This window comes from Belonocnema kinseyi, chromosome 4 (assembly GCF_010883055.1).
Source record: "Belonocnema kinseyi isolate 2016_QV_RU_SX_M_011 chromosome 4, B_treatae_v1, whole genome shotgun sequence".
NCBI lineage: Eukaryota > Metazoa > Arthropoda > Insecta > Hymenoptera > Cynipidae > Belonocnema > Belonocnema kinseyi.
In genome coordinates, this window is record NC_046660.1 from 42,880,814 (window position 1) to 42,905,653 (window position 24,840).

Sequence of the window (24,840 nt, forward strand, 5' to 3'; positions counted from 1 at the left end):
ATTATGAATCTTCAACCAAAAAATATTAAAATTTAAAAAACAAACAATGTTGTACAACAAAAAAGAACTATTTTTCAATAAATTACATGAATTTTCAACAAAACACTTGCATTTTCAAATAAAACCGATCAATTTTCAACCAAAAACATAACAGTTAAATCTTCAGTTAAAAAATTTAATTTAGGCCAAAAAAACCGCATTTTCAACAAAATAGTTCAATACTGTAATAGATATAAAGCTAATTTTGCGAATGAAGAATCATAGTTATTCAATTTAATTTTATAATTAAAAAAAAGTTCACACTCTATAAAATGCTCCGACTTTTCCAGGTATTTAAAAATTCCCTGACAAATCCAGGTTTAAATTGTTACTCTTTTTGAGACAAAATATCACTAATAGGCTTGATTAGATTTCTAAATTTTGTAATCAGAGCCAAGAAAGAAGAACTTAAAAATCATTTGCGAAAGAAAGAGTAAATACCACACTTTTAAGATTTGTAAAACTTTATTTTCCAAGATTTCGGCAAATCGATTGAAGAACGATGTCAGCTATTGAAATTTCATCTCCCATTAGATACTGTCCTTTGATTAAAGCACGTAGATTTTTCAATTTATTTTTACTATCCAAACAATGTAAACTCTCATTGATCCGATCAAGGAACGCGTCAATTTGATAGGCGTAAAGTGCCCCGTTGCTCTCATACCTTAAAAGATTTGGTTTCCTCTCTTCGACTAGACGATTCAAAAAACGAGCAATATTAGTTTCTCCCGAAAATTCTCTTATTGCCGAGATTTGCATTTGCGGATCGACCCCCACAATTTTCCAAATGAAGGTGATTTCAAAATCCACGTTTTTTCTACTCGTTCTAAATTCTGAACAAAATTCTACAAGATGATCGGGAAGTTTCTGAACCGACGAGTGCGAATGTACTGATACAGATATTGAAAAATCCCGTTTAAAAATTGATAGCAGAGTCTCCAGAGTATAGAGTGGATATTTTGGGTCGCAGAAGATGACAATGTCCTGAACACATGTTTCTTGTCTCTGATTGACAATGCTTTTCGACAACTCGTCGCTTTTTCTTCTCTTCTCTTGCACTGATCGGGGATCGTTTCTGTTGATGAGAGAAGACGCGTTAAATCATATAATAGGTTCTAAGATCCAGAAAAATTTAGAAAATTTAGAAGAACGATTTAAAAAATGGAACGATGAAAGAATAATGCAGTTTAAAGTCTAGAAAACGTTTTATTAAATAATTTTCAAATAATTTAATAACATTCCAATGAGAATATAAATCCAAAATATTTATTTACTTGTCTAGTCGACAGAGCGGATTGTCGTGTACCATCTGTAAATCGACTTTGGGTCCCACCAAGTCTCTTATGTTGTTTAAACCGTATTTAATCATAGTCGGCCTGTGAAATAAATTTTAATTAAAAAAAAATTAAATAACTATATCAGGGATCAGAGTGAAAAAGGAGCTAAAAAAAGGGAAAGTAGAGTAATTTCTTCAGGAAAAAGGGGAAAGATTAAACATATATATTTGTTAGAAATTTTTGTATTTTTAAATATAGTTAGGATATTGTTTAAAGATTTCTGAAATTAAAGAATTTATTAAAAAACATTGGATATACTTAAATCGTTGGAACTCCATTCATAGCGATGTAAAAAATCCGTCAGCAAATATTTAACATTTTAAATAGTTCAATGTTCAACTAAGAAAACAAAATTTTAATTTTCTACAGAATACTTTAATTTTCAATGCAAAAAGATGAATTTTCATTTTAAAAAAGTCTAATTTTAAGCAAATAGTTTCATTTCTTTAGCAAAATAGCAGAACTTAAAAGGATTTTCTAACAACTTATTGAAATTTTAATCAAAAAGATGAATTTTCAACCAAGCAGGTTACATTTTCAACAAAAAATGGAATGGTTCAATTTTTAGTAGAAAAAGTTAATTAAAAAAAAAAAAGTTCTATACCAAAGAAGTTATTTTTCAACTAAAATAATGAATCTTAAAAAAAATCCACCTTTTAACAAAGCGGTACAGTTTTCAACCAAGAAAGATTTTTCAGTTCAGAATAAGAAAATAATTTCAACGAAATTGTTAAATATTCAATCCGAAAATTTGAATTGTCAACACAAGTTAATTTTCAATCAAATATTTAATTTTTTTATAAAATACTTAAATTTTCAATGCCAAAAGATGAATTTTCAACAAAACAGTTGAATTTTCCATCCGAAAATATGAGTTTTCATAAAAAAAGTTCAATTTTAAGCAAATAGTTGAATTTTCATTATAAAAAAGTTTAATTTATTTAGCCAAATAGCCGAACTTTCAACAAAAAGAAGGATTTTCTAACAAATTGTTAAAATTTTAACCAAAAAGATAAATTTTCAATACAAGAAGATTAATTTTCTACAAAAACTGACGATTTTTCAACCACAGTTCAATTTTAACTGATAAACAAAATTTCAACTAAAGAAGGAATAGTTCAATTTTTAGTCGGAAAAGTTAATTTAAAAAAAGAACTTCTATACAAAAGAAGTTAATTGTCAACTAAAATAATGAATCTTAACAAAAAATTCACTTTTTAACAAAGCAGTTCAGCTTTCAACCAAGAAATATTTTTCAGTTGAGAATAAAAAAAAAATTTCAACCAAATTGTTAAATATTCAACCCGAAAATATGAACTGTCAACACATAATAATTTTCAATCAAATATTTTGTTATAAAAATACTTAAATTTCCAATGAAAAGATGAATTTTCAACAAAACAATTGAATTTTCCATCAGAAAATATGAGTTTTTATAAAAAAAAAGTTCAATTTTAAGCAAATAGTTGAATTTTTTAGCGAAATAGTTGAGTTTTCAACCAACAAGGAGGAATTTATATCAAAATTGTTGATGAGTTAACCAAAAAGATGAATTTTCAACGAAGAAGATTAATTTTCTACAAAACAGAATTTTCAGCCAAATAGTTAAATTTTCAACTAAAAAACATTAACTTCTAAGCAAAAATGGAATAGTTCAATTTTTAGTTGAAAAAGCTACTTTTCAAACAAAACAATAAAACTTTTAACCAAATAGATGAATTTTCAACTAAAATGGTGAATATGTAAATAAAAAAGGTAATTTTTTAATAAATTAGTTAAACTTTCAACCAAGAAAGATTTTTCAGTTGAGAAAGAAAAGCAGTTTCAACTAAATTGTTGAATTTTCAACAAAATACATTTTTTATTTTATTTCAAAATCTTAAAAAATGTACATTTTGTTTTCAATTATTTTAAATTATGTTAAAAATGTTTCAGAACTATTATATTTCTTTTTAAATAATTACAATTTTTCCTAAAATGTTGTGAAAAGATTCTGCAAAAAAATCGCTAAAATAGTCCAGATTAATTTTTTTTAATTTGGAAGTCTTTTTAAAACTTTTAAAATATTCTCTTAAAAATAATTTTTCAGAATATAAAATAATTTTAAATTTTCCTGGGATTCTTAACAAATTTAAATGATTTCAAATTTTTAATTATTTTAAAATGTTATCAAAACTTTTAAATATCACTTCGACTTCATAGAATTGTTTCTAGGAATAATAGGTGTTCAATATTTATTTATACATTCAAATTAAATAATTTTACTTCACAATTAAAATTCTTTAAATAGAACAATGAAAATTGTCAAATTTAAAGTTTACTTTCTTTGTTTCGTTTTGAAAATGTAATTAATAATTACTGATTTAAAATTAACAGTCAAATATTTCTAAATATTAAAATATTTCTTTTTCTTGATTGAAAAGTTCAAATTTTCAAATTGCACATTGAAACAATATTTGAAATTTATTAAAAGTCTTTAATTATGAATATATTATTTTGAATTTTAATAAATTTCCAATCTGGCATTTAAAATTAATTATTCACTTTTTAATCTTTTAAATTCTGTTCAATTTAATAAAGCATAAGGTTTATTCACAGTTGATCAACTAAAAATGTTTTTATGCAAAACTGTCGATTTCAAACGCTTCTAATTTGTAATTTTTTAATTCTTCAAAACTGAATTTTAAAATTCTTTAAATGAAAAATTTTGTAAGTTAAAAGTTGAACTGAAGAAATGAAACTTGGACAGATTTTTTTCCTACAAATTTGTCAAATTCCCGGTCAAAAAATCAATTCACTGCCATTTCCCGGACTCATTTTCCAGAAATGTTTTTCTAGTTATTCCTAGTAGAGTGAGTAGAGGATGCCCAAGAATTTATTTTCAAAATGTCCTGATTTTTCCTTTACTAATTTTCCATCTTCTTTGATTATTAATTTTCAAATAACAGCATTATAATATTGTTTTTTTTTAACATAAAATCTTATATAAACGCAAGAAAATGGAATTTCAGATACAAATTTAACATTTTCTAATTTATTAATTTATTTGAAACAAAAAATGTCTTTTCTACTATAAAAGATATGTTTTTAACCAAAATTTATTAACATAAAAATTATACAAAAAAATCATTTTAAAACCTAAAATACGAATTTTCAACAAATAAAGATTTTTCACTCAAGAAAGAAATAAAAGTTCATCTATATTGTTGAACCTTCAATCCAAAAGACGAATTTTCTCTACAAAAATTAAATTTAAAATCCAAAAATATGATTTGAGCAAAAAATTAATTTCCCAAGAAACTGATGTTTTTTTACCCAACAAACATGAAATTTCAAACCAAGAAAATTCTCTTTTTACCAGAAAGGGAGAATTTTAATTTTAAACAAAAAACCTTCAATCAAGAAAACAATTTTTTGAGAATGTAGTTTCACTTTTAACCAAATAGTTGAATTTTCAATTAAAATATAAATCTTCAACAAAAAAGATGATTTCTTAACAAAGTAATTCAACCAAATCAAGGAAGAATTTTTGGAGCAAAAAGTTGTATTTTCATTTTAAAAAATGAGATATCTACTAAAACAGATAAATTTTTGAATGAAAAAGATCAATTTTCGAAAAAAGAGTTGAATTTTCTGCTAAAACAGATTTAAGTTGATTTTTCACAATCAAAATATGAACTTTGAAACAAGAAAGAAGTTCTACGAAACAAAAATAAAAATTTTAATCCAAAAAGACGAATTTTTAAACATAAAGGATGCCTATTTAACAAAATTGTTTAATTCTCTACTAAATAGTTGCATTTTCGTCCAAAAAAATTACATTTCTCTTAAAGCAAATAAATGTTTATTAAAAAAAAAACAAGTTTAAAAAGCAAGAGTTGGATTTTAATTCAAAATAGATTCGAGTTGTCTAATCAAGAATAAAATATGAATTTCCTAACATAAAATAAGTTTCTACGAAAAAATTGTATTTTTCAATTTAAAAAATAAATTTTTTCAACAAAAATGCTGGATTTTTTAACAAAATAATTTATTTTTCAACCAAAAAGTTGAAGTTTTATCCACGAAAGATTAAATTTCTCTTCAAACAAATGAATTCTTAATGTAAAAAATATTTCAAAAATCGTTGAATTTTCATCCAGAAAAGATATCAGTTCTCTTTCAACGCCAAAATCTTAAATTTAAAGAAAAAGTACATTTTCTACGAAATTGTTCAATATTCAACAAAACAGCAGAATTTTCAACCAAAAAGTATGACTATTGAACAAAATAGTTAAATTTTTAACAAATAGTTGCATTTTTATCCAATAAACTTAAAAAAAAAAAGAGTTGAACTTTCAACCGAACAGTTGCATTTTTATTAAAGAAAGATGAAATTTCTTTTAAGACAGATGAATGTTTAATATAAAAAAAAAATCAAAATAGTTGAATTTTCATCCAGAAAATATTTCAGTTCCCTTTCAACACCAAAATCTTAAATTTAAACAAAAAGTACATTTTCTACAAAATTTTTCAATATTTAACAAAACAGCAGAATTTTCAATAAAAAAGTATGCCTTTTCAACAAAATTGTTGATTTTTCAACAAATAGTTGCATTTTTATTCGAGAAATATGGAATTTCTTCTAAAACAGGTGAATTAAAAAAAAACTTTAAAAAATGTTAAATTTCTATCCAAAGAAGATTCCAAGTTCACTACCCAACGCCAAAACAACAATTGTAAACAATAAGTTAATTTTCTTCTAAACAGTGGAATTTTTAAATAAAGAGTATGACTTTTTAATAATATGGTTTACTTTTCAAACAAACGGTTGCATTTTTGTTTAAGAAAAATAAAAATTCTACGAACACAGCTAAGTTTTTAAATAACAAAAGGAATTTTCAAAAAAAGAGTTGAATTGTTGCATCCAAAAAGATTTCAATTTAATTTTCTACACAAAAATATGAATTTTAAACAAAAGGTAAATTTCGTAGGAAATAGTTGAATTTTCAACAAAACAGTTGCATTTTTATTCAAGAAAAATGCAATATTTCTAATTAAAAATAGTATTCATCCAAAAAGATTTCAGTTGACTTATCAACAAAAAAATATATATAAATTTTAAATAAAAGGTTAATGTTCTACGAAAAAGCTCAATTTTTAATTTTAAAAAATACGAATGTTTAACAAAACAGTTGAATTTGCAAACAAACAGGATGTCTTTTTAAGAAAACTGTTAAATTTCCAACTAGACAATAAAATTTATGAATGGAAATTTTTATCATTTATCGATCACCGAATAAAAGTTTTAATAAAATTTCATTCTCATTTTTAATACTTGAAAAATATTTAGTTAGAAAATTGGAAATCCCGAATATCGCTTATTTAAAGAGAAAATAGAAAGTTTGTTAAAAATAGGAAAGACTATGATCCCTGCTATAACTTTTTTCCACTTTTAAGATCGTATCCTTACCTTTCTAAAGATAATCCCCAGGCAATGACATTGACATTTTCGGGGAGGCCCATGGGAAGTAACATTTCAGGTCTGAAAATCCCACTGTTTCCAATTTCGATCCATTTTCCCAATCCATTATGAAAACAAAATATTTCCATGCTCGGTTCGGTGTAAGGATTATAAGCAGGTTTGAATTCAAGCTGCGTGATGCCAAGTTTGCTGAAGAATTCGTAAAGAGTGCCGATTAAATCTCCGAGGGAAAGGTCAAAATCAGCCACGACACCCTCGATCTGATGGAATTCGGCAAGATGGGTCGCATCCAAAGTTTCATTCCGGAAAACCCTGTCGATGCTGAAATACTTTACCGGCTTGAATTCACCATCCTGCATGAGTTTGTACAACATTCGTGCGCTCACAGCTGTCGTGTGGGTGCGAAGAAGATTTTTTTGAGCTTCTTCAAATTTCCAATCGTATCGATAACCCTGGGATCCGTAGCCTCCAACGCTGTGCACTTCCTTCACCTTCTTCAAGTAATTCTCGGGGAAGCATGTACTCAATTTTGGCTCTGAAACAATAACAGAAAATTCATTTTTGGAATAATTTTCTGTTTTATGCATTTTATTGTAGTCTCAGAGATTAAAAACGATGAACAGGGTGGGTATTGGACGGACGATTTCAAATTGTCGGTCATTTCCCGGTCAAGTTTTTCAATTTTCCCAATTAACTAAAAGTAACATATTCATATTTAAATTTACAGTTAAATTTTCAACCAAAGTGATGAATTTTCAAATAAAATGATAAATCTTAAACTGGCATAGCAAATGAAGAAGATCAGGATGGCTGTTAAATCGAAAAAAAAATCCCGGTTCGCAAACATTTTTACGGCCAATGAAATAAAAAAAATTAAAATATATTCTAAACATTTTTCCATACAAAGTAATAAACAATAAATTAAAGCATTCAAAATGTTAAATGAAATTAAAATAAACTGCTCCATAAACTGTTCCAAAAATATAAATCCACTTTAAACTTTTCAATACTCTAAATTAAAGAATCAGGGAATGAACTTGAAACATTTTCAAAATTATATTATTTTAAATAATTTTAAGCTACACATTAAAAATTCAAAAAATAATAATTTTAATCCTTTAAAAGCTTTAAAATTTTATTTCAAAATCTTGAGAAATCTAGAAGTGGTTTTAAATTTTTCCAAATTCAAAATTATTTTTTTATTTTTTTTTGGAACTTTTAAATATATTTCAAAATGAATTAAATTTTTTCTATAACTTTTAGAAAATCCTGCAAATTAAAAATAAAAGGAATTTGAATTTATAAATAATAATAGAACACTTATTATTGTTTAAAAGATTAGAATATTTTTAAGAGATATTTAGAAGCTTTAAAAAGATTCGAATTAAATTTAGAACTTGAAATAATTTCAAATACTTACAGCTGAATTAAAAATAAAATGTAGATATTTTCAGATTTCGAGAAAAAATGTTGAATTTTTTAAAGAATTGTGAAAGACTTCAAAAGAATAAAAAAAATTCTTAAGATTCTTAGTAAAACAATTTCGTTTCAAGTTGTTTTCTTTGATTTATTTTGTTTCAATTTACTCGTCTCAAATGAACAGTGAAATGTTGTTAAATATGAAAAACTTATTATTTTTTCCACATTAAGACATTTGAAATTAAATGGGATGAAAATTAAATAATTTAGACACAAAATATTTTAAATTCAATAAAAACCTTTAGTTATGACTATATTATTATGGATTTATTTTTAATTTGAAAATAGTGAAACGCACGTTTACATTTTTTGATGGCTAAAAAAATTAATAGAAATAATATATTAATAAATTTATGTATTAAATTTGATATAAAAAATAATATAAAAGAAGACTTCAAACTCTGAATTAAAAATATATTATTGATAAATCATGAAAATTTTTATTCAAAAATAAAATTATAGGAATAAATACTATATGAATTTCAATTCTTATCAAGACTTCCATATTGAAACAGTTACAAATTGGAAATTCTCAAATTTTTAATAATTTTTTTATTTATATTTACAGTTGATAAAATAAAACTGTTTTTTATTTAACAGGACTTAACTGCAAATTCTTTTAATTTTTAAATGTTTAAATCTTCAAAACTGCACTTTAATTATTTTAAAAATAGTTAAAATCGAAATTGATCAGATTTTTCTTCTAAAAATTCGTAAAATTTTCGGTTTCCCGGTCCGGCGGACACCCTGTTTTTTATTGAAAGATCTTCGATTTTAAAAGCTTCTAATTTTTAATTTTTTAAGGCTTTAAAACTGCATTTTAAAATTCTTTAAATTAAAACATATGATTTAAAAACTCAAAATCTAAAATGTAAAATTTTTAAATTAAAAGATTTTTAAATTAAGCATTCTAAAGTGAATGATATAATAATTTGAAAAATCACAATTTGAAAAATTATTTTAAAAACGGTTGAAATCAAAGTTGTATAAAATTTTTATTCTAAAAATTTGGTAAAATTCCCGGTCAAAAAATAAAAAGATTAATTTTTCAAGAAAATACCTGAATTGTAAACGAAATAATTGATTTTCTAGTTAAAGAAGACAAATTTTCTACAAAATAATTGAATTTTGAACTAAAAAATAATTTTTAACCAAACATAAGAGTTTTCAACCAAAAAAATTTATTTTGACTAAAAAAGATAAATTGTCAACCAAAACTTAAATAATTAAATTTTTAGTTAAAAAAATTAATGTTTAACAAAAATATAAATTTTCAACTACAAGTATAGAGTTTTCCATTGGAATGAGTAACATTTTGAGTTAAAAAAATTCCTTTTAACAATCAAAAAAACTAACTTTCAAAAACAAAAAAACTAAGTTTCAAAAAAATAGTTACCTCTTCAAACAAAGTGATGAATTTTAAAATAAAAATGTAAATATTTAACTAGAAGAGTTGCATTTTGAACCAGAAAGATGAACTTTTAACCAAGAATATTAATTTCTATAAAAAAAGCGAATTTTCAACTAAAAAATATCAATTTTCCACTAAAAAGTGAATAATTAAATTTTTAGTAAAAAAATAAATGTTTATAAAAGAAATGCATTTTTATAAAAAAATTATACAATATTCAACTTGAATAATAGTTACATTTTCAGTTTAACAAACTAAATAATTTTGAAACAAAAAAGACACAAATTTTCAACAAAATAATTAAATTTACGGCAAAAAGATCCTTTTCATCCAAACAAAAAACAAGTTTTCAACCAAATAGATCATATTTCAAGTAACTAAATAAATTTTTAATTAAAATTATGAATTGTCAACAAAAAAATTAATTTTAAACAAAAGAGTTCAACTTTCAACCAAGTAATTTTTTTTCTAACCTTAAAGATGAATTTTTAAATAAAATGATAAATATTTATCTTCATTTTATATTATATTTCTACCAAAAAGTCGATTTTTTAAACAAAATACGTGAATTTTTAAAGTCATATTTAAATTTTCAATTTAAAAAGACACATTTCCATCAAAATTGTTGAATTGTGAACTAGAAAAGATCAATTTTCATCCACAAATGAAATAGTTAAATTTTCAGTTGAAGAAATTAGTTTTCAAACAAATTGATGAATTTTCAACTGCAATATTTAAGTTCCATACCTTTCAAACAAATAGTTTAATTTAAAAAAATATATATATAAATTTTCAACCAAACAGTTGAATTTGCATTAAAAAAAGAGAAATTTCCAACCAAAAATAGAAAAGCTGAATTTTGTTTAAAAATCGAATTCTTAACAGTAACAAAAAACGGACTTTATTCGTTCAATTTTCTGCTGGAATAGTTAAATTTTTTTTAGAAATTGATTTACAATAAAGTAATTAAATTTTTAAAAAGAGTTAAATTTTCAAGTAACATGATGTGTCTTCAAACTTTCTAAATTGACAAAAATGATTAAAAAAATAAAAACTTGAATTTTACTACGATCAGAAGTAAATTTCCGTTTTTTTAAATAATTTTTGTATTAAATTTACGGTCATTTCCTGTTCTTTCCCGTTCAAGTCGCCACCCTCCAAATGTTTTGTAGAAAAAGACTAAGATATCTTTATTGGTTGATAATTCGTCTTTTTTAGTTTGAAAATCAATTTATTTTTATAGAAAATTAATTTTTCAGGTTAAAAAAGCATTTGTTTAATTGAAAATTCATCGGTTTCAGTTGAGGATTCAATTAATTTATTGAAAATTCAACAACTTGGGTGAAATATATTTTTTTTCTTGACTGAAAAATCTTTTTTTTGCAGAAAAACTGATTATTTGGTTGAAAAGTCGTCTTTTCTTTAGATAAATTAAATTTCGCTACGTTAAAAAATCATTTTTCTGTTTGTTGAAAATGTAAGTTTTTGGTTTAAAATTAATGTATTTTGTTGAAAATTCATATTTTTTATAGAAAGTTAATCTTCATATTTTAAAATTCATCTTTTCGGTTGAAAATTCGACTATTTGGTTAAAAATTAATCCAGTTTATTGAAAATTCATATTTTTCGGGTTAAAATTTCGACTGTTTTGTAGAAAAATCATCCTTTTGGTTGAAAATTCGACAATTTGGTTGAAACCTGAACTCCTTTATATATATTTTCTTTCTTTATAATTTATAATTTTAGTTGAAAATTGATATCTTTTTTCAAAAATTAATTTTTCCGTTTGTTGAAAATTTAAGCTTTTTAGTTGAAAATTTAACTATTACATTTTTTGTTGAAAATTCATATAATTTGAGTGAAAAATCAACAACTTGGTTATGTATTGAAATACCTTTTTGAAAATTCATATCTTGTTTGAAAATTTAATATTTTTTGTAAATAAAATTAAAAATGTTGGTAAAAAATGAATCATCTTGGATGACAATTCATATTTTTGGTTGAAAATTCAACTGCTTAACTAAAAGTTGACCTACTTCGTTAAAAATTCATTTCCTATGAATATAAAATCTTTTTTGTCAGAAAAATCAACTATTCTGTTGAAAATTCGTCTTCTTTATAATACTCAACTATTTTGGTTGATTTTTTTCACTGTCTTGACTGAATATTTTTTGGTAGAAAAATCTACTATTTTTCTGCAAATTCGCATTTTATGACAAATTTACTGTCTAATTTAAAATAAAAATATTTCTTTGTTGAAAATTCAACTGCTTGGCTTAAAGTTGAACTACTTTGTTAAAAATTCATTTCTGAGGGTTAAAGATTCATCTCTTTGGTTGGAAATATACTTTTTGTTGAAAATTCATATTTTCAGGTTAAAAGTGCCACTTCTATGTAGAATTTTTTTTCTTTTTTGGCTCGAAACTTGAACAATTTTATTGAAAACTCTTCTTTCTTGATTAAAAAATCTTTTTCGATGGAAAAACTAACTACTTTCTTGAAAATTCTTCTATTTTAGATCAATTTAAGTGTTTTTATTAAAAATTAAAATATTTTGTGGATGAAATATCAAACAACTTAGTTAAAAGTTGTATTACTTGGCTAAAAATTAATTTTTGGTTAAAGATTCATCAATTTGGAAGAAAATTCATCTCTTTGATTGTAAATTCGCCTATTTGGTCATAATAATAATCTTGAGGGCTAAAAATTTAACTATTTGATCAAAATTTATCTATTTTATTGAAAATGTAACATTTTTACTTCAAATGTTAGGAATTTGAATATAAGTTACTACATTAATTTTATTTAAAAAAATTTATTTCCCTATTTTCGTAAAAAATCTACTTATTTCCTCTGCTTAAAAAATATTTCAAATTTATACCATCAAAATAAATATTTTTCAAAGCATCTTGTGTTATAATACCTAGACTTTTTGTTTATGATTCTTAAAACAATAATCAGAACTTCGTAAAAAAAAGAAGAAAAGGGTAAAAATAATAAAAAAGGGAAAAAATAAGATAAAAAATAGCGAGATTACCAGCAACAAAGAACGTATCATGAGCGTCTCTCGCAGGATGTTGTTGAGGTTGGAAAAGAGCGTCAAAATTCCAAAAGGAACTCTCAACATAATTGTTTGTCGGCATCTCAGTGAATCTGCAAAAAATCTCTTTTCATTTCGACGCTCTTTGCATCTTAAATTTACTTATTTGTTACTATTTTTTTATATAAAATCATCATTTACGAACCCCATTTCAAGGAAAATTTTCCTAAATTCGGCACGAACTTTCAGCAAAGGATGTAGATGACCAACATCGAGAGCTGAGCCCAGGGCGTCAAAGTTGTAAGGTTTAAACTTTTTCTCCTTCCAGGCATCGTTGACTAGTAAATCGGCTGTCACGTCAGCTTCTTGTTTTTCGACTTTAGTGGAGAAGGATTCGCCTTTGCTTAGCAAGACGCTTTTTATTACGCTATAAATAAAAACGTTGGGCATAATTTAATTAGAAATGGTTTTAAGTAAATAAATTATTTGATAATCAGTGTGTCTACTCAAATCTTCGAAATAAATTCCCTGACAATTTCAGGGGTTTTCAAGCTTTTCAAGATTTTTCAAGATATTTTTTATAGCAGGCAGCCATTTCAATATTTCGAAACAAATTATTCAACACAATTTTCCACAAAATAGTTAACTTTTCAGTTAATAAAAAAATAATTTTTAACTAAAAATATATTTTTTAACGAACTAGTTCAAGTTTCAATCAGACTGATGAATCTTCAACTGAATAAGTTGAATTTTCAACTAAAAAAGATTAATTTTCAACCAAAAATTCAATAGTTGAATTTACGCTGAAAAATATTGACTTTGGTTGAAAATTAATCTTTCTTGTTGAAAACTGAACTATTTAACTAAAAATTCTTCTTTTTTCTAAAGTCGCCCCTTTTGGTAGAAAATTAATATTCTTTGTTAAAAATTTATCTGCTGTGTTTAATATTCAACTATTTCACTTAAAAATTTATTTATTTTGGTTGAAAACTCACCTGAGAATTTAACTATTTTATTATTGGTAGAGAATTGACCTTTTTTTAATTGAATTTTCAAACAAACTGATGAATTGGTAAATGAAATAGTTGAATTTTCAACCAAATAATTGAATTTTTTACAAAAGAAGACTTCTTTGTTGGAAATTGTTGTTTTTTTTTTATTAATTTTGACTGAAAATTGAACTAATCCAGTTGAATATTCCACCATTTTTATTGAAAATTCTTCTCCTTAGGATACAAATTAATTTTTTAAATGGACATTTAACTATTTAATTATTGCTTAATAATTGACCTTTTTAGTTAAAAATTCAACAGTTGATTGAAATTTAAACACTTTTATTAAAAATTCATTTTCTCGGATAAAGATTCATCATTTAAATTAAAAATTCATCTCTTTGGTTAAAATCAGTTTTCAAAAAACATTTACAAAGAATTTAGGTTTTTAACCAAACAGTGGAATTTTTAATTAAAATTATAAATCATCCAACAAAAGAAAATAAATATTTTTTAACAAAGGGGTTTAACGTTAAACCAAGTAATAGAATTTTTGACCAAAAAGATAAATTCCTAACTTAAACTATAATAATTGATATTTCAACCCGAAAATATTTTTATTTACATCGAAAACAGTTGAATTCAACCGAAAAATACATTTTCAACTAAGAAAGATTATTTAGCAAAGGGAAAAAGCAAAATTCAATCAAACTTTTGAGCAAAAAAATTAATTTTCTACCAAAAAAAAGACGAATTTTTAACAAAAAACATTAATTTTCAACTAAAACAGATCAATTTTCAACCAAAAACCGAATAGTTAAATTTGAGGTTGAAAAGATTGCTTTTCAACCAAAGAGATGAATTCTTTAATAAAATGATGGAATATTCAACTAGACCGGCAAAAACTACAATTTAAAAATTGATTTTCAACAACGAAGAAACGAATTTTCAACAAAATAGTTCAATTTTCTACAATCTTCGACTATGAAAAATTATTTCTTAACAAAATTATATATTTTTTAATCAATTGTTGATTTGTCAATCAAGAAGATTAATTGCATACCCAAAAGGAAGAATTTTCAATAAAAGACATGAGTTTTCAACTAAAAAATATAAACCTCCAGCCAATAATTAATTAATTAAACTTTCAGTTAAAAAACTAGTGTTCAATTAGGAAGATGAATTTTCAACTAAAACTAGGGAATATTTAACTAGATCAGATCAATTTTTAGTTTACATTAATTTGAAAAAAAATGTTAACAAAAAAAATCAACAAAGAAGTTAAGTTTTATTTTCTTTTGTAGAAAATTGGACTATTTGGTTGAAAATTAATCTAAATTGAACTATTTGATCACAAATTCTGGTATTTTTTGAAAATCCGTCTTTATTTGCAGAAAATAAATCTTTTTGATTTAGAATTTAATTAAAAAACATAAATTTTCAAGCAATAGTTAAGTAGTTAATTTTCTATCTAAAAACTATTTTTAAACCAAAGAGATTAATTTTGAACTTAAATTATGGAATATTCAACTGTAGTTTAATTTTCCGTTAAAATTAATTTTCAAAGAAGAATAAACCATTATTAATAACAACGAAATTTTTAATAAAGAAGTTAAGTTTTATATTCTTTTGTAGAAAATTATTATTATTATTATTATTATTATTATTATTGGTTTATTATTATTGGTTCAAAATTAATCTAAATTGAACTATTTGATTAAAAATTATTGTAATCTTTTTGAATTGATATTTCGCTAAAAATATTAATTTTTAACCAATAATTAAATAGTTAATATTTCAGTTAAAAATCGTTTTCAAATAGATGAATTTTTAACTAATACGATGGAATATTCAAGTGGGTTAGTTTAATTATCAGTAAAAACTAATTTTCAACCAAACATAAACCATTGTTCATGACAAAATTTTCAATGAAATCTTATCTTCTTTTTTAAAAAATTTGACTCTTTGGTTGAAAATTTATCTAAATTGAACTATTTTATTAAAAATACTTGTATTTAAAAAAATTCTTTTTGGTTAAAAATTCAACTAATCCACTTACAGATTCATCATTTTGGTTTGAGATTTCGCTAAAAAAGATTTATTTTCAACCGAAGGTAAACCATTTTTAATAACAGCAAAATTTTTAATTAGGCCTGATTTTCTTGTCAAAAATTTGACTATTTGGGTGAAAATTTATCTAAATTGAACTATTTGATTAAAATGATTGAATTTTAAACTAAAATGATGGAACATTCAACTGGACTAGTTCAAAAAACAAAGAAAAATTGAATTTAATAAAAATAGTTAAATCCAATAATATAAGGCTAATTTCAAAAATGAAAAAAGATGTTTATTTTTATATTATAATTTTTTTAAATTTATACACGGTTTCGAACAAATTTCCTGAATTAAAAAAAAATCCCTGAAGTTTTCAGGGTTTTCCAGGCATATAAATGTTCCCTGGCAATTCTAGGTTTCCGAGGTGAGTAGACACCCTGAAAATTAGAAAAAAATCGTCTTACACTTCCTGAAGGAATTTTCTCTTCTTGTACTCCTTTTTAATATTCTCTGGAACTTCAGAAAGGTTCATTAAATGAACTTGAGGAGTATCGATGATGGAAGCTACTTTTCTTTTGACTACGGACTTGTCATTTTTGTCTATTTCTACCCAGCCAGCTGCAAGTGCCTTTGACAGTCCTACTTTTGCGTAAGTTACGGTTTTCATTATCTCAGCTTGCGGTGAACCGTTTTCCGAAATTGCGTTATAAACCGCAGCTTCGTGACTTCCAAATTTTAAAACGTGCTGACCTTCCTCTGTCAGTTCCCATCTTTTCGTATTTACTTGATTCGCGTTGATTAACTAAAAGCAGGATAAATAGAACGATATTTCCAGAAAATAGAGGAATCAAATATTTTAATAAAACTGATGTTAATACCATATTGAATTTAATATGAAATACTTAAAATTCCTATACTATCAAGAATCAATAAATGGCATTTCCAATAAAATAGTTGAATTTTTGACAAAATAGATAATTTTTAACCAAGAAAGGTCAATTTTCAACCAAATAGTTAAATAAAAAAAAAACTGTTAACCAGACAAAAGTCTTGAATTTCAAAAAAATATTTGACTTTTTAACCTGCAAAGATGATTTTTCAAGCAAAAGTTATGATTTAAAATAAAAGTTGAATTTTCAACCTATAAAGAGGAATTGGCAACCAAATCGTTTTTTTTAAAGATCAGTTGAATTGACAACCAAAAAAAAATGGATTTTTAATTTTAAAAACATGACATTTTCTCGAATTAGTTAAATTTTAAAGAAAAAAAAAACTTCACTTTCGACCAAAAAAGATAAATTTTCAATCAAAAGGTAAATTTTTTATCAAAATAAATGAATTTTTAACAAAATAATTAAAGTCTTCACCAAATAGTTGAATTTAAAAAAATAACTTTTAAACAGACAAAAGTCTCGAATTTCCAAAAAATTTCAAAAAATATTTGACTTTTTAACCTGCCAAGATGATTTTTAAAAATAAAGTTGAATTTTTAACCTATAAAGAGGAATTTGCAACCATATGGTCCAGTTTTCAAACAAAAATGATTAAGCTTTAACCAAAAACAGGTTCATTTTCAATCTAATACGTACATTTTCAAGCCAAAAAGATGCATTTTATAGATCAGTTGAATTTACAACCAAAAAAAGATGCATTTTTGGTCAAAAAGATAGATTTTTATTTTAAAAACATGACTTTTTATCAAAATAGTTGAATTTTAAAGAAAATAATTCAAGTTTTAACAAAATAGTTGAATTAAAAAAAAGCAATTAATTTTCGGACTAAACAACCATATAGTTGAATTTTTAACATATTAAGAGGAATTTGCAACCAAATAGTTGAACTTTCAAGTCAAAACGACGTATTTTATAGAACAGTTGAATTTTTAACAAAAAAGTTAATTTTCAATAAAAAAATTAATATTCTATCCAAAATAATGAATTTTTTATCCCGAAAGACGAATCCTCAACAAGATAGTTAAATTATCGACAAAAAATTGACTTTTTAACAATATAGTTAAATTTGAAAGAAAACAGTAAATAATAAACCGAATGGTGGATTTAAAGAAAAATGAAAATTCAACCAAAAACAGTCGCTTTTCTTAAATAAAAAGTTGAATTTTCCAGTAAAAAAGGCGCATTTTTTAATGTCAGTTTAAATATCATAAAAAAAGAGTTAATATTTAATGAATTAATGAATGAATTTAATTAAAAAAATGGATTTTTATCAAAATATTTGAATTTTCAACAAAATAGTTAAATTTTCAACCAAACATTTGAATATTAAAAAAAAAAACAATCATTTTTCAACCGAACCAAACAAAAGTTTAACTTTCAAGCCAACAAGATTAGACTTCAACCAAAAGTAGTTGTATTTTCAAAAACAAAAAAATTTTTAACAAAATACGTAGTTGTATTCAAGTCAAATAGTTGAATTTTCAAGTGAAAAAGGGGGATTTGTTTAAATACAGTCAAATTATCAACACAAAAATGTTCATTTTCAACCAGAAAACATAAATTTTCTATTAAAAAGTTGAATTTTTATCAAAATAGTTGAATTTAAAAAAAGAATTAAAATTTAAAACAAATAGTTGCATATTTAGAAAAAGGCAATGAGTTTTCAACCAAAACCAACAAAGAAATACGTTGAATTTTCAAGCAAAAAAAATTGGATTTTATAGAATAATTGAATTTTCAACAAAAAAGTTCATATTCAACCAAAAAGATAACATTTTAATCCAAAAGAACGGATTTTCTATCCAAATGTTCAATAAAACAGTTTAATTATCGATTAACAAAGATGACTTTTTAAATAAATAATTGAATTTAAAAAAAAAATAATTAAAAACTTAACCAGTCAAATTTCTAACCAAAAGAGATGAAATTTCACTTAAGAAGTTATTTTCAACCAAGAAATATCAATTTTTAACCAAACTTATTTAAATTTTAACCAAAAACATTTGCATTTTCAACTAAAAAGCTGAGTCTTCAAGTCAAAAATAGACGAATTTTATCAAACAATTGAATTTTTGGTTTTCTGCAGTTTTCCACTTCTCTGGCCAATTTTTCAGGCGTATGCGAGAGCTTCTAATAAAAATCTAGCTTCAAATGGCAGGATATTTTAGAAATTGAAAACCCTCCATGATTTTAGATATGTACCAACCCGAAAAGGGTATAAAATATAGATGGAGCAAAAAATACGATATAATCTAATTTATATAAAATAGGAAAAAGAATGTGAAGCCTACTATAATATTAAATGGCAGTTTTTATTTATTGTAAAACTTAGATAACTTACGTTTCCAATAGCTTGGAGACTTTTAATTGCCCCAATCACTTTCTGGTGATCTTCTTGGAAAATTTTCGCCAAATCGAGTGAATCGATCTCATCGCATTTGGATAAATACTCCAGAATCTTTTCTGACAATTCGCTTGTCATCTTACAAATTTTAATACCTAGGCTATATAAAACACTGGCCTAAAAGAGAAAAAATTTTATTTTATTTACAAAAAATCTGGTGAAAATCACAATTTAAAGTTTAAACCTGCTTTAATTTAATATTCTTAAATTAAAAACAAACTAATTTTTTACAATATTTAAGTTACAAAGATCCTTGTAAATTAATTTTAAACAGGATAAATGGCAGCCCTCGGACTCATTACAAAAATTAAAAATAGTGTCAATAGTAGCACAAATTCTGAAAAATGGTAGGAAAATAGTGTCATGCAACTTTCTAAATATTAAATCAAGTATCATTATTTTTGTGATCCGATATAATTCTTATAAAAGTCTGAAACACTTTGAATTTTTTTTAAGTTCATAAAAGTCTATTGATATTTTCTGTAATCTTATAAAATCTTCAAATTCTTTCAAATCTATTGAATCTTCTGAAATCTTACGAAATCATTTGAAATTTTTAAATCTCTTGAAATTTTCTATGATCCTACAAAATTCTTCGAAGTCTCATAAAGTATCTAAAAATATTTTTAAGTACACTATATTCTTTAAATACTTGTAAATTAAAAAAAATCCCTAACATCTTAGATACACTTTTAAATCTCGGTAAATTTCTTGAAAGCTTAATCCCTTGAAATTAATCAAATCCATTAAATCTTGTGAAATCCCTGGTAATCGTACTTAAATAAAAAATCCTGTAAACATCTCGAAATCTGTAATAATTCTCAAAATTCCTTAATAAATTATGAAATCTTAAAATTCCTCTAAAATTCCGTAAACTCACACAAAATCTAATAAAGCCCTTTGATATCCATGGAAATCTTCGTTTTTTTCTGATATTCCTTAAAATCTTATAAGATACTCTCAATGCTTTGAAATCCCTTGAAATCTGTGTAAATCAAAGGAAAACTCTCGAAATTTTCTTTAAATCCCTAAAAATCTATTTAAATTTCTTATGATATAATGGAATCTTTTAATTTCTTTTTAAATCCTAGGAATCCCTTAAATATTGCAAAATTCCTTGAAATTCTATAGATCTTCTGAAATAATTAAAATTCATGAACAAATTTGTAATCATTTGCAATATACTATAATCCTACGAAATTCTTTGAAATCTTATGAACTTCATCGGAAACATTTAAAACACTCTACATTCTTTAAAGTTATTTAAATTTTTTTTTCAACCTTTAAATTTCTAATATCTTTTTTAAAAACTTTGCACATTTTGAAATCTTGTAAAATAACCCAAAAGCTTTGAAATAGATTAAAATCCTCTAGAATCTCTGCAAAACTTTCCAAATTTTTTTTAAACCTCTAAAAATCTATTGAAATTTCTTATAATCTTATGAAATTTTTTAATTTCTGATGCAATCCTATTAATCCTTTAAATATTGTAAACTTCCTTGGAGTCTTTTAAATCTTCTAAAATTTTACGAAATATTTGAAATTCCTAAGAAATCGTTAAATCTCTTAAAATTTTCTATAAACCCACGAAATTCCTTGATATCTATTTCCGTTGAAATGTCATAAAATCTATTAAATTTTGTGCAATCCTAGGTTATCCCACAAGAATTGAATAAAATTCCGCAAAACATTTGGAAATCTGTAATATTTTTCAAAAATCCTTTAAAAATTATGAAATCATGTAATACTTCATAAATTACATTCATGTAATATTTCCTTGAAATCCTATAAAATACCTTAAAAGCTTTGAAATCCGTTGAAATGTTTTGAATCTTCTGAAATCTTACGAAACCATTTTAAATTCCTAAAAAAAATTGGCTAATCTCTTAAAATTGTCAATAACCCTACGAAATTCTTTAGAATCTGTAAAATCCCTTAACATCTGTTGAAACCCTCTGAAATCTCTGAAAACCCATCAAATTATTTTTAAATCCCTAAAAATGTATTCAAATTTGGTATAAGCTTATGGAATCTTTATATTTCTTTTAAAATCCTATTAATCCCTTAAATATTGTAGAATATCTTGAACTATTTTGAATCTTCTGAAATCTTACGCAATTCATTTCAAATTCCTTCGAAATGTTTAAATCCCTTGTAATTTTCTATATTATTGCAAAATATATATTCTTTAAAATACTCTGAAATTTTTGCATCCTTTGAATCTTAATACCCTTTTTAAATATTTTAAAATACTCTAAAAGTGTTGAAATCCTCTAAAATATATGGGAAACTTTCCCTATTTTTTTCAATTCCTAAAAATGTGTTTAAATATCTTATATTCATATAGAATATTTTAATTTATATGAAAATCCTATTAATCCCTTAAACATTGCGAGATGCCTACATTCTTTGAAATACTTTGGAATTTAAAAAAAATCTTTAATAGATTTTTTACGCTTTGAAATCTTCTAAAATACCTGGAAAACTCTCCAATTTTATTTAAATCCTTAATTAATCGAAATCTTTTATAATATATTATATTATTTGCAATTATTTTAAACTTTTTAAATCCTTTCCACATTTTGAAATCTCTTTGAATCTTGGAAAATACTCTAAAAGCTTTGGAATACATTTTTTAAATCAGTTTCCAAGAAGTTTAAAGATTTCTATAGAATTTTAATCATTTCCTAAGAGTTAAAAAAATCTATAGGATTTCACGGAATTTTATCATATTTAAGGGTTTCATAAGATCTTAAATAAAATTAAGATTCCATAAGATTATACAGGGTGGCCTATTTAATAAAAAAAAAATACTCCCGGTTATTTTCTGTTTTTTCACGGTTCGCAAATATTTTTCATGGTCAAAAAAATTAAAACATTCAAACTCTGAAGCTAAATATTTTTCCATTTAATGGAATAAAAACTGAGCTGCAAATTAAAGCACTCAAAGTGGAATTCTTGAACGCTTTTTAACTGAACAACTTTAAATTAAATGCTATTAAAGTGCCATATAAAATTTTTTATACTTTTATAAGTCGTAGAGTTCAAAGATTCAGATTCAGTTTCAAAAATATAAATCCACGTTATAATTTCCAATGCTCTAAATTGAAGAATCAATCAATGGTTAAATAGTTTTCAAAATTATATCATTTTGAGCAATTTTAAGCTGGAAACATTAAAAATTAAAAGATTATATTTTTCTTATAAATTAAACACGTCTTAACTTACAAGATGTTTTACTTTTGTTTAATTTTAAATTATTTCTCAAATTTTTTCAGGACTTCTAAACGTTTTTTTAAATTATTTGAATTTTTTTTAACATTTTTTTAATACCGCTAAATTTTTAAAAATTCTTTACATCCTCCACATTCATTCTTGACAATTTTGTAAATCTTTCTAAATCTTTTTAAATATTCTTTTAAAATTAGGTTGTATTTTTAAAGTTTATTTGTTTATTTTTGACTATTTGACTCATAACTACTGATTATTATTTATTATTTATAATTTATTATTAGTATATTATATTTATTATTATTTATAATTATAATTCATCATTAGTAATTTTAAATTGTTTCAATTTTTAAAACTGCATACAAATTTTTTTAAACTAAAATGTACGCTTAAAAATTAAAACAGTTTAACTAATTGTTTAAAAATCAGTTGAAATTAAACTGGGACCATTTTTTTCTAAAAATTTCTACAATTTCCGGTAAAAAAATTAATTCACTGTCATTTCATCGATTTTTAAGGGTTTCCTAGTAATTTCAGAGGATTTCAACAGATTTAAAAGATTTCAAGCATTTAGCATATTTTACCAAATTTAAAAGTGTGCAAGGAATTTTGAAAAGGGTATTCAAGATTTAAAGGGTTTTAAAAATCTCATAAGATTTCACAGATTATAACGTATTTTAAAAGGTTCCAAGGAATGGCATGAGATTTCAAATAATTTGTTATAATTATAGAGCATATCAAGATGAATTGAAAAATTTCTGATAAATTTCAAATAATTTCATAAGATTTCAGAATTAAAAATTCCAAAAGTTTAAAAAAAATTCTCAATTTTTTTTAAATACACTATAATGTTTGAAATAATTTGAGATTTCTTTAATACTTTGCACATTTTGAAATCTCTTGAAATCTTAAAATCCTCCGAAAACCCTGAAAAATTCTCCAATTTTTTAAACCCCTAAAAACCTATAAAAATATCTTATAATCTTATGAAATCTTTTAATTTCTTCTGAAATCCTATGAAACTTTGAAATATTGTGAAATTCGTTGATATCTTTTCAATCTTTTAAACTATTACAAAATCATTGAAATGCTTTATATAAAGTTTTTAATATCTTGAAATTTTCTAAAATCTTATGAAATTTTCTAAAATCTGAAGAAATTTCTCGGAATCTTTTAAAATACATTATATTCTTTAAAATCGTTTTAAAAATTTTAAATCCTTCAAATTCTTGACACTTTAGAATGTATAAAATAATCTTAAATTAAAGAAAAGTTTTCATATCGAAACAAAAAACCATTTCTTTGAACCAAGGCAATTTCTGTTATTCAAGTAAACTTTCCTTTGGCAGAGAACCAATGATTAAAATCTTGCAGGTCCTTAGAGATCATAGAAAATGTCTTTAAAATCCCGAAAATTATTTTGAAATTTAGAATATTTCTTAAAATTTCTTCAAAATTTTGAAATTATTTTTAAAAGCAAATTGAAAAAATAGTAGTGTTCGTTTCGTTAATTCAAGAAAATAAATCACTTTTCAGTGTAAATTCGCAATTTTCGCAACTATTAATTTTGATAAATTAACATATTTCGAAATGTATGATTACATAACAAATAAAATTCGCACAGAATTCTATAATCTGTCTTATCTGTTAAATTTGCAAAAAAATTAGTTTTGACAGTTTCTCGTCTGAAGGAACCACGTGACCCATGCAAAAGAGGTTATGTCACCCGAACTTTATTCCATAAGATAACTTTTCTAAAATTACTATTGACTTTCACCATTTATAAAATTTAAAATACAAAAAGCGAATATTATTAATTTACCGGTTGCACCGACTCCTTTCAGTTTTCCTGTGAGGAAACGAAAACTATTCAGCCTATTTACTATTTAGTTTACAGGTTTACAGCTGTTCTCGAACGCGCCGGAAGTGTCATCAAATGTCGCCGTTTCAGGTCACTTTGGGTCATCGTAGGTCTTCGACACTGGTCGGGATTTCCGGCGATTAGGTAAATTAGGTTAGGAGTAGGAATTCGCGACAAGTTTTCAAGTGATACGCAACTAATAAATTAAAAAATTCGCGATTAAAAATAAAATCCACCTCATCTCTGGTAAAACGTAGAGTTCCTTGAATCCGAAAAGAGAGACACGAAAAACAAAAACGGAGAAAATAGAAGCATTTCACTATGGAGAATTAGTTGTGCTCTGGGAACGGGTCTTTGCACCCTGGGAAACCTTCACAAAAAGTACATAAAATTCCTAAAATTCACCCTTTTCCTTCCTCCAAAATGTAACTCGTGATTCCTGGCATAAAAAATAACTTTATTTTGCCGAAACCCCAGTTCTTCAATCTTTCGCGAAGATCATTTTCTTAGATGATACAATTTTGAGGTTAGAATGCCAGTAAATTTTCCCGAGATTTCACATCTCTTTGCA

General features: G+C 24.2%; 1 protein-coding gene across 1 annotated transcript; it reads right to left on the reverse strand.

The window, feature by feature from the left end:
* Positions 1–490: 490 nt before the first annotated feature.
* LOC117171190 (phenylalanine--tRNA ligase alpha subunit) lies at positions 491–24,507 on the reverse strand. Its single transcript, XM_033358267.1, has 8 exons — positions 24,231–24,507; positions 19,115–19,294; positions 16,285–16,622; positions 12,976–13,197; positions 12,768–12,883; positions 6,829–7,375; positions 1,314–1,415; positions 491–1,114 (listed from the first exon to the last, which is right to left on the reverse strand). Exons 2-8 carry the CDS (start codon positions 19,253–19,255, stop codon positions 505–507), a joined length of 2,076 nt encoding a protein of 691 aa, XP_033214158.1. The 5' UTR covers positions 19,256–19,294; positions 24,231–24,507; the 3' UTR covers positions 491–504.
* Between the last annotated feature and the right edge of the window lie 333 nt (positions 24,508–24,840).

Coding starts and splice junctions, on each gene's coding strand:
- LOC117171190 (XM_033358267.1), bottom strand. CDS start 19,255: ATGACAAGCGAATTGTCAGAAAAGATTCTGGAGTATTTATCCAAATGC. Junction 13,198..16,284: donor AGAAAATTCCTTCAGGAAGT/GTAAGACGATTT, acceptor TTTTATTTATAG/CGTAATAAAAAGCGTCTTGC. Junction 12,884..12,975: donor AAAATTTTCCTTGAAATGGG/GTTCGTAAATGA, acceptor GATTTTTTGCAG/ATTCACTGAGATGCCGACAA.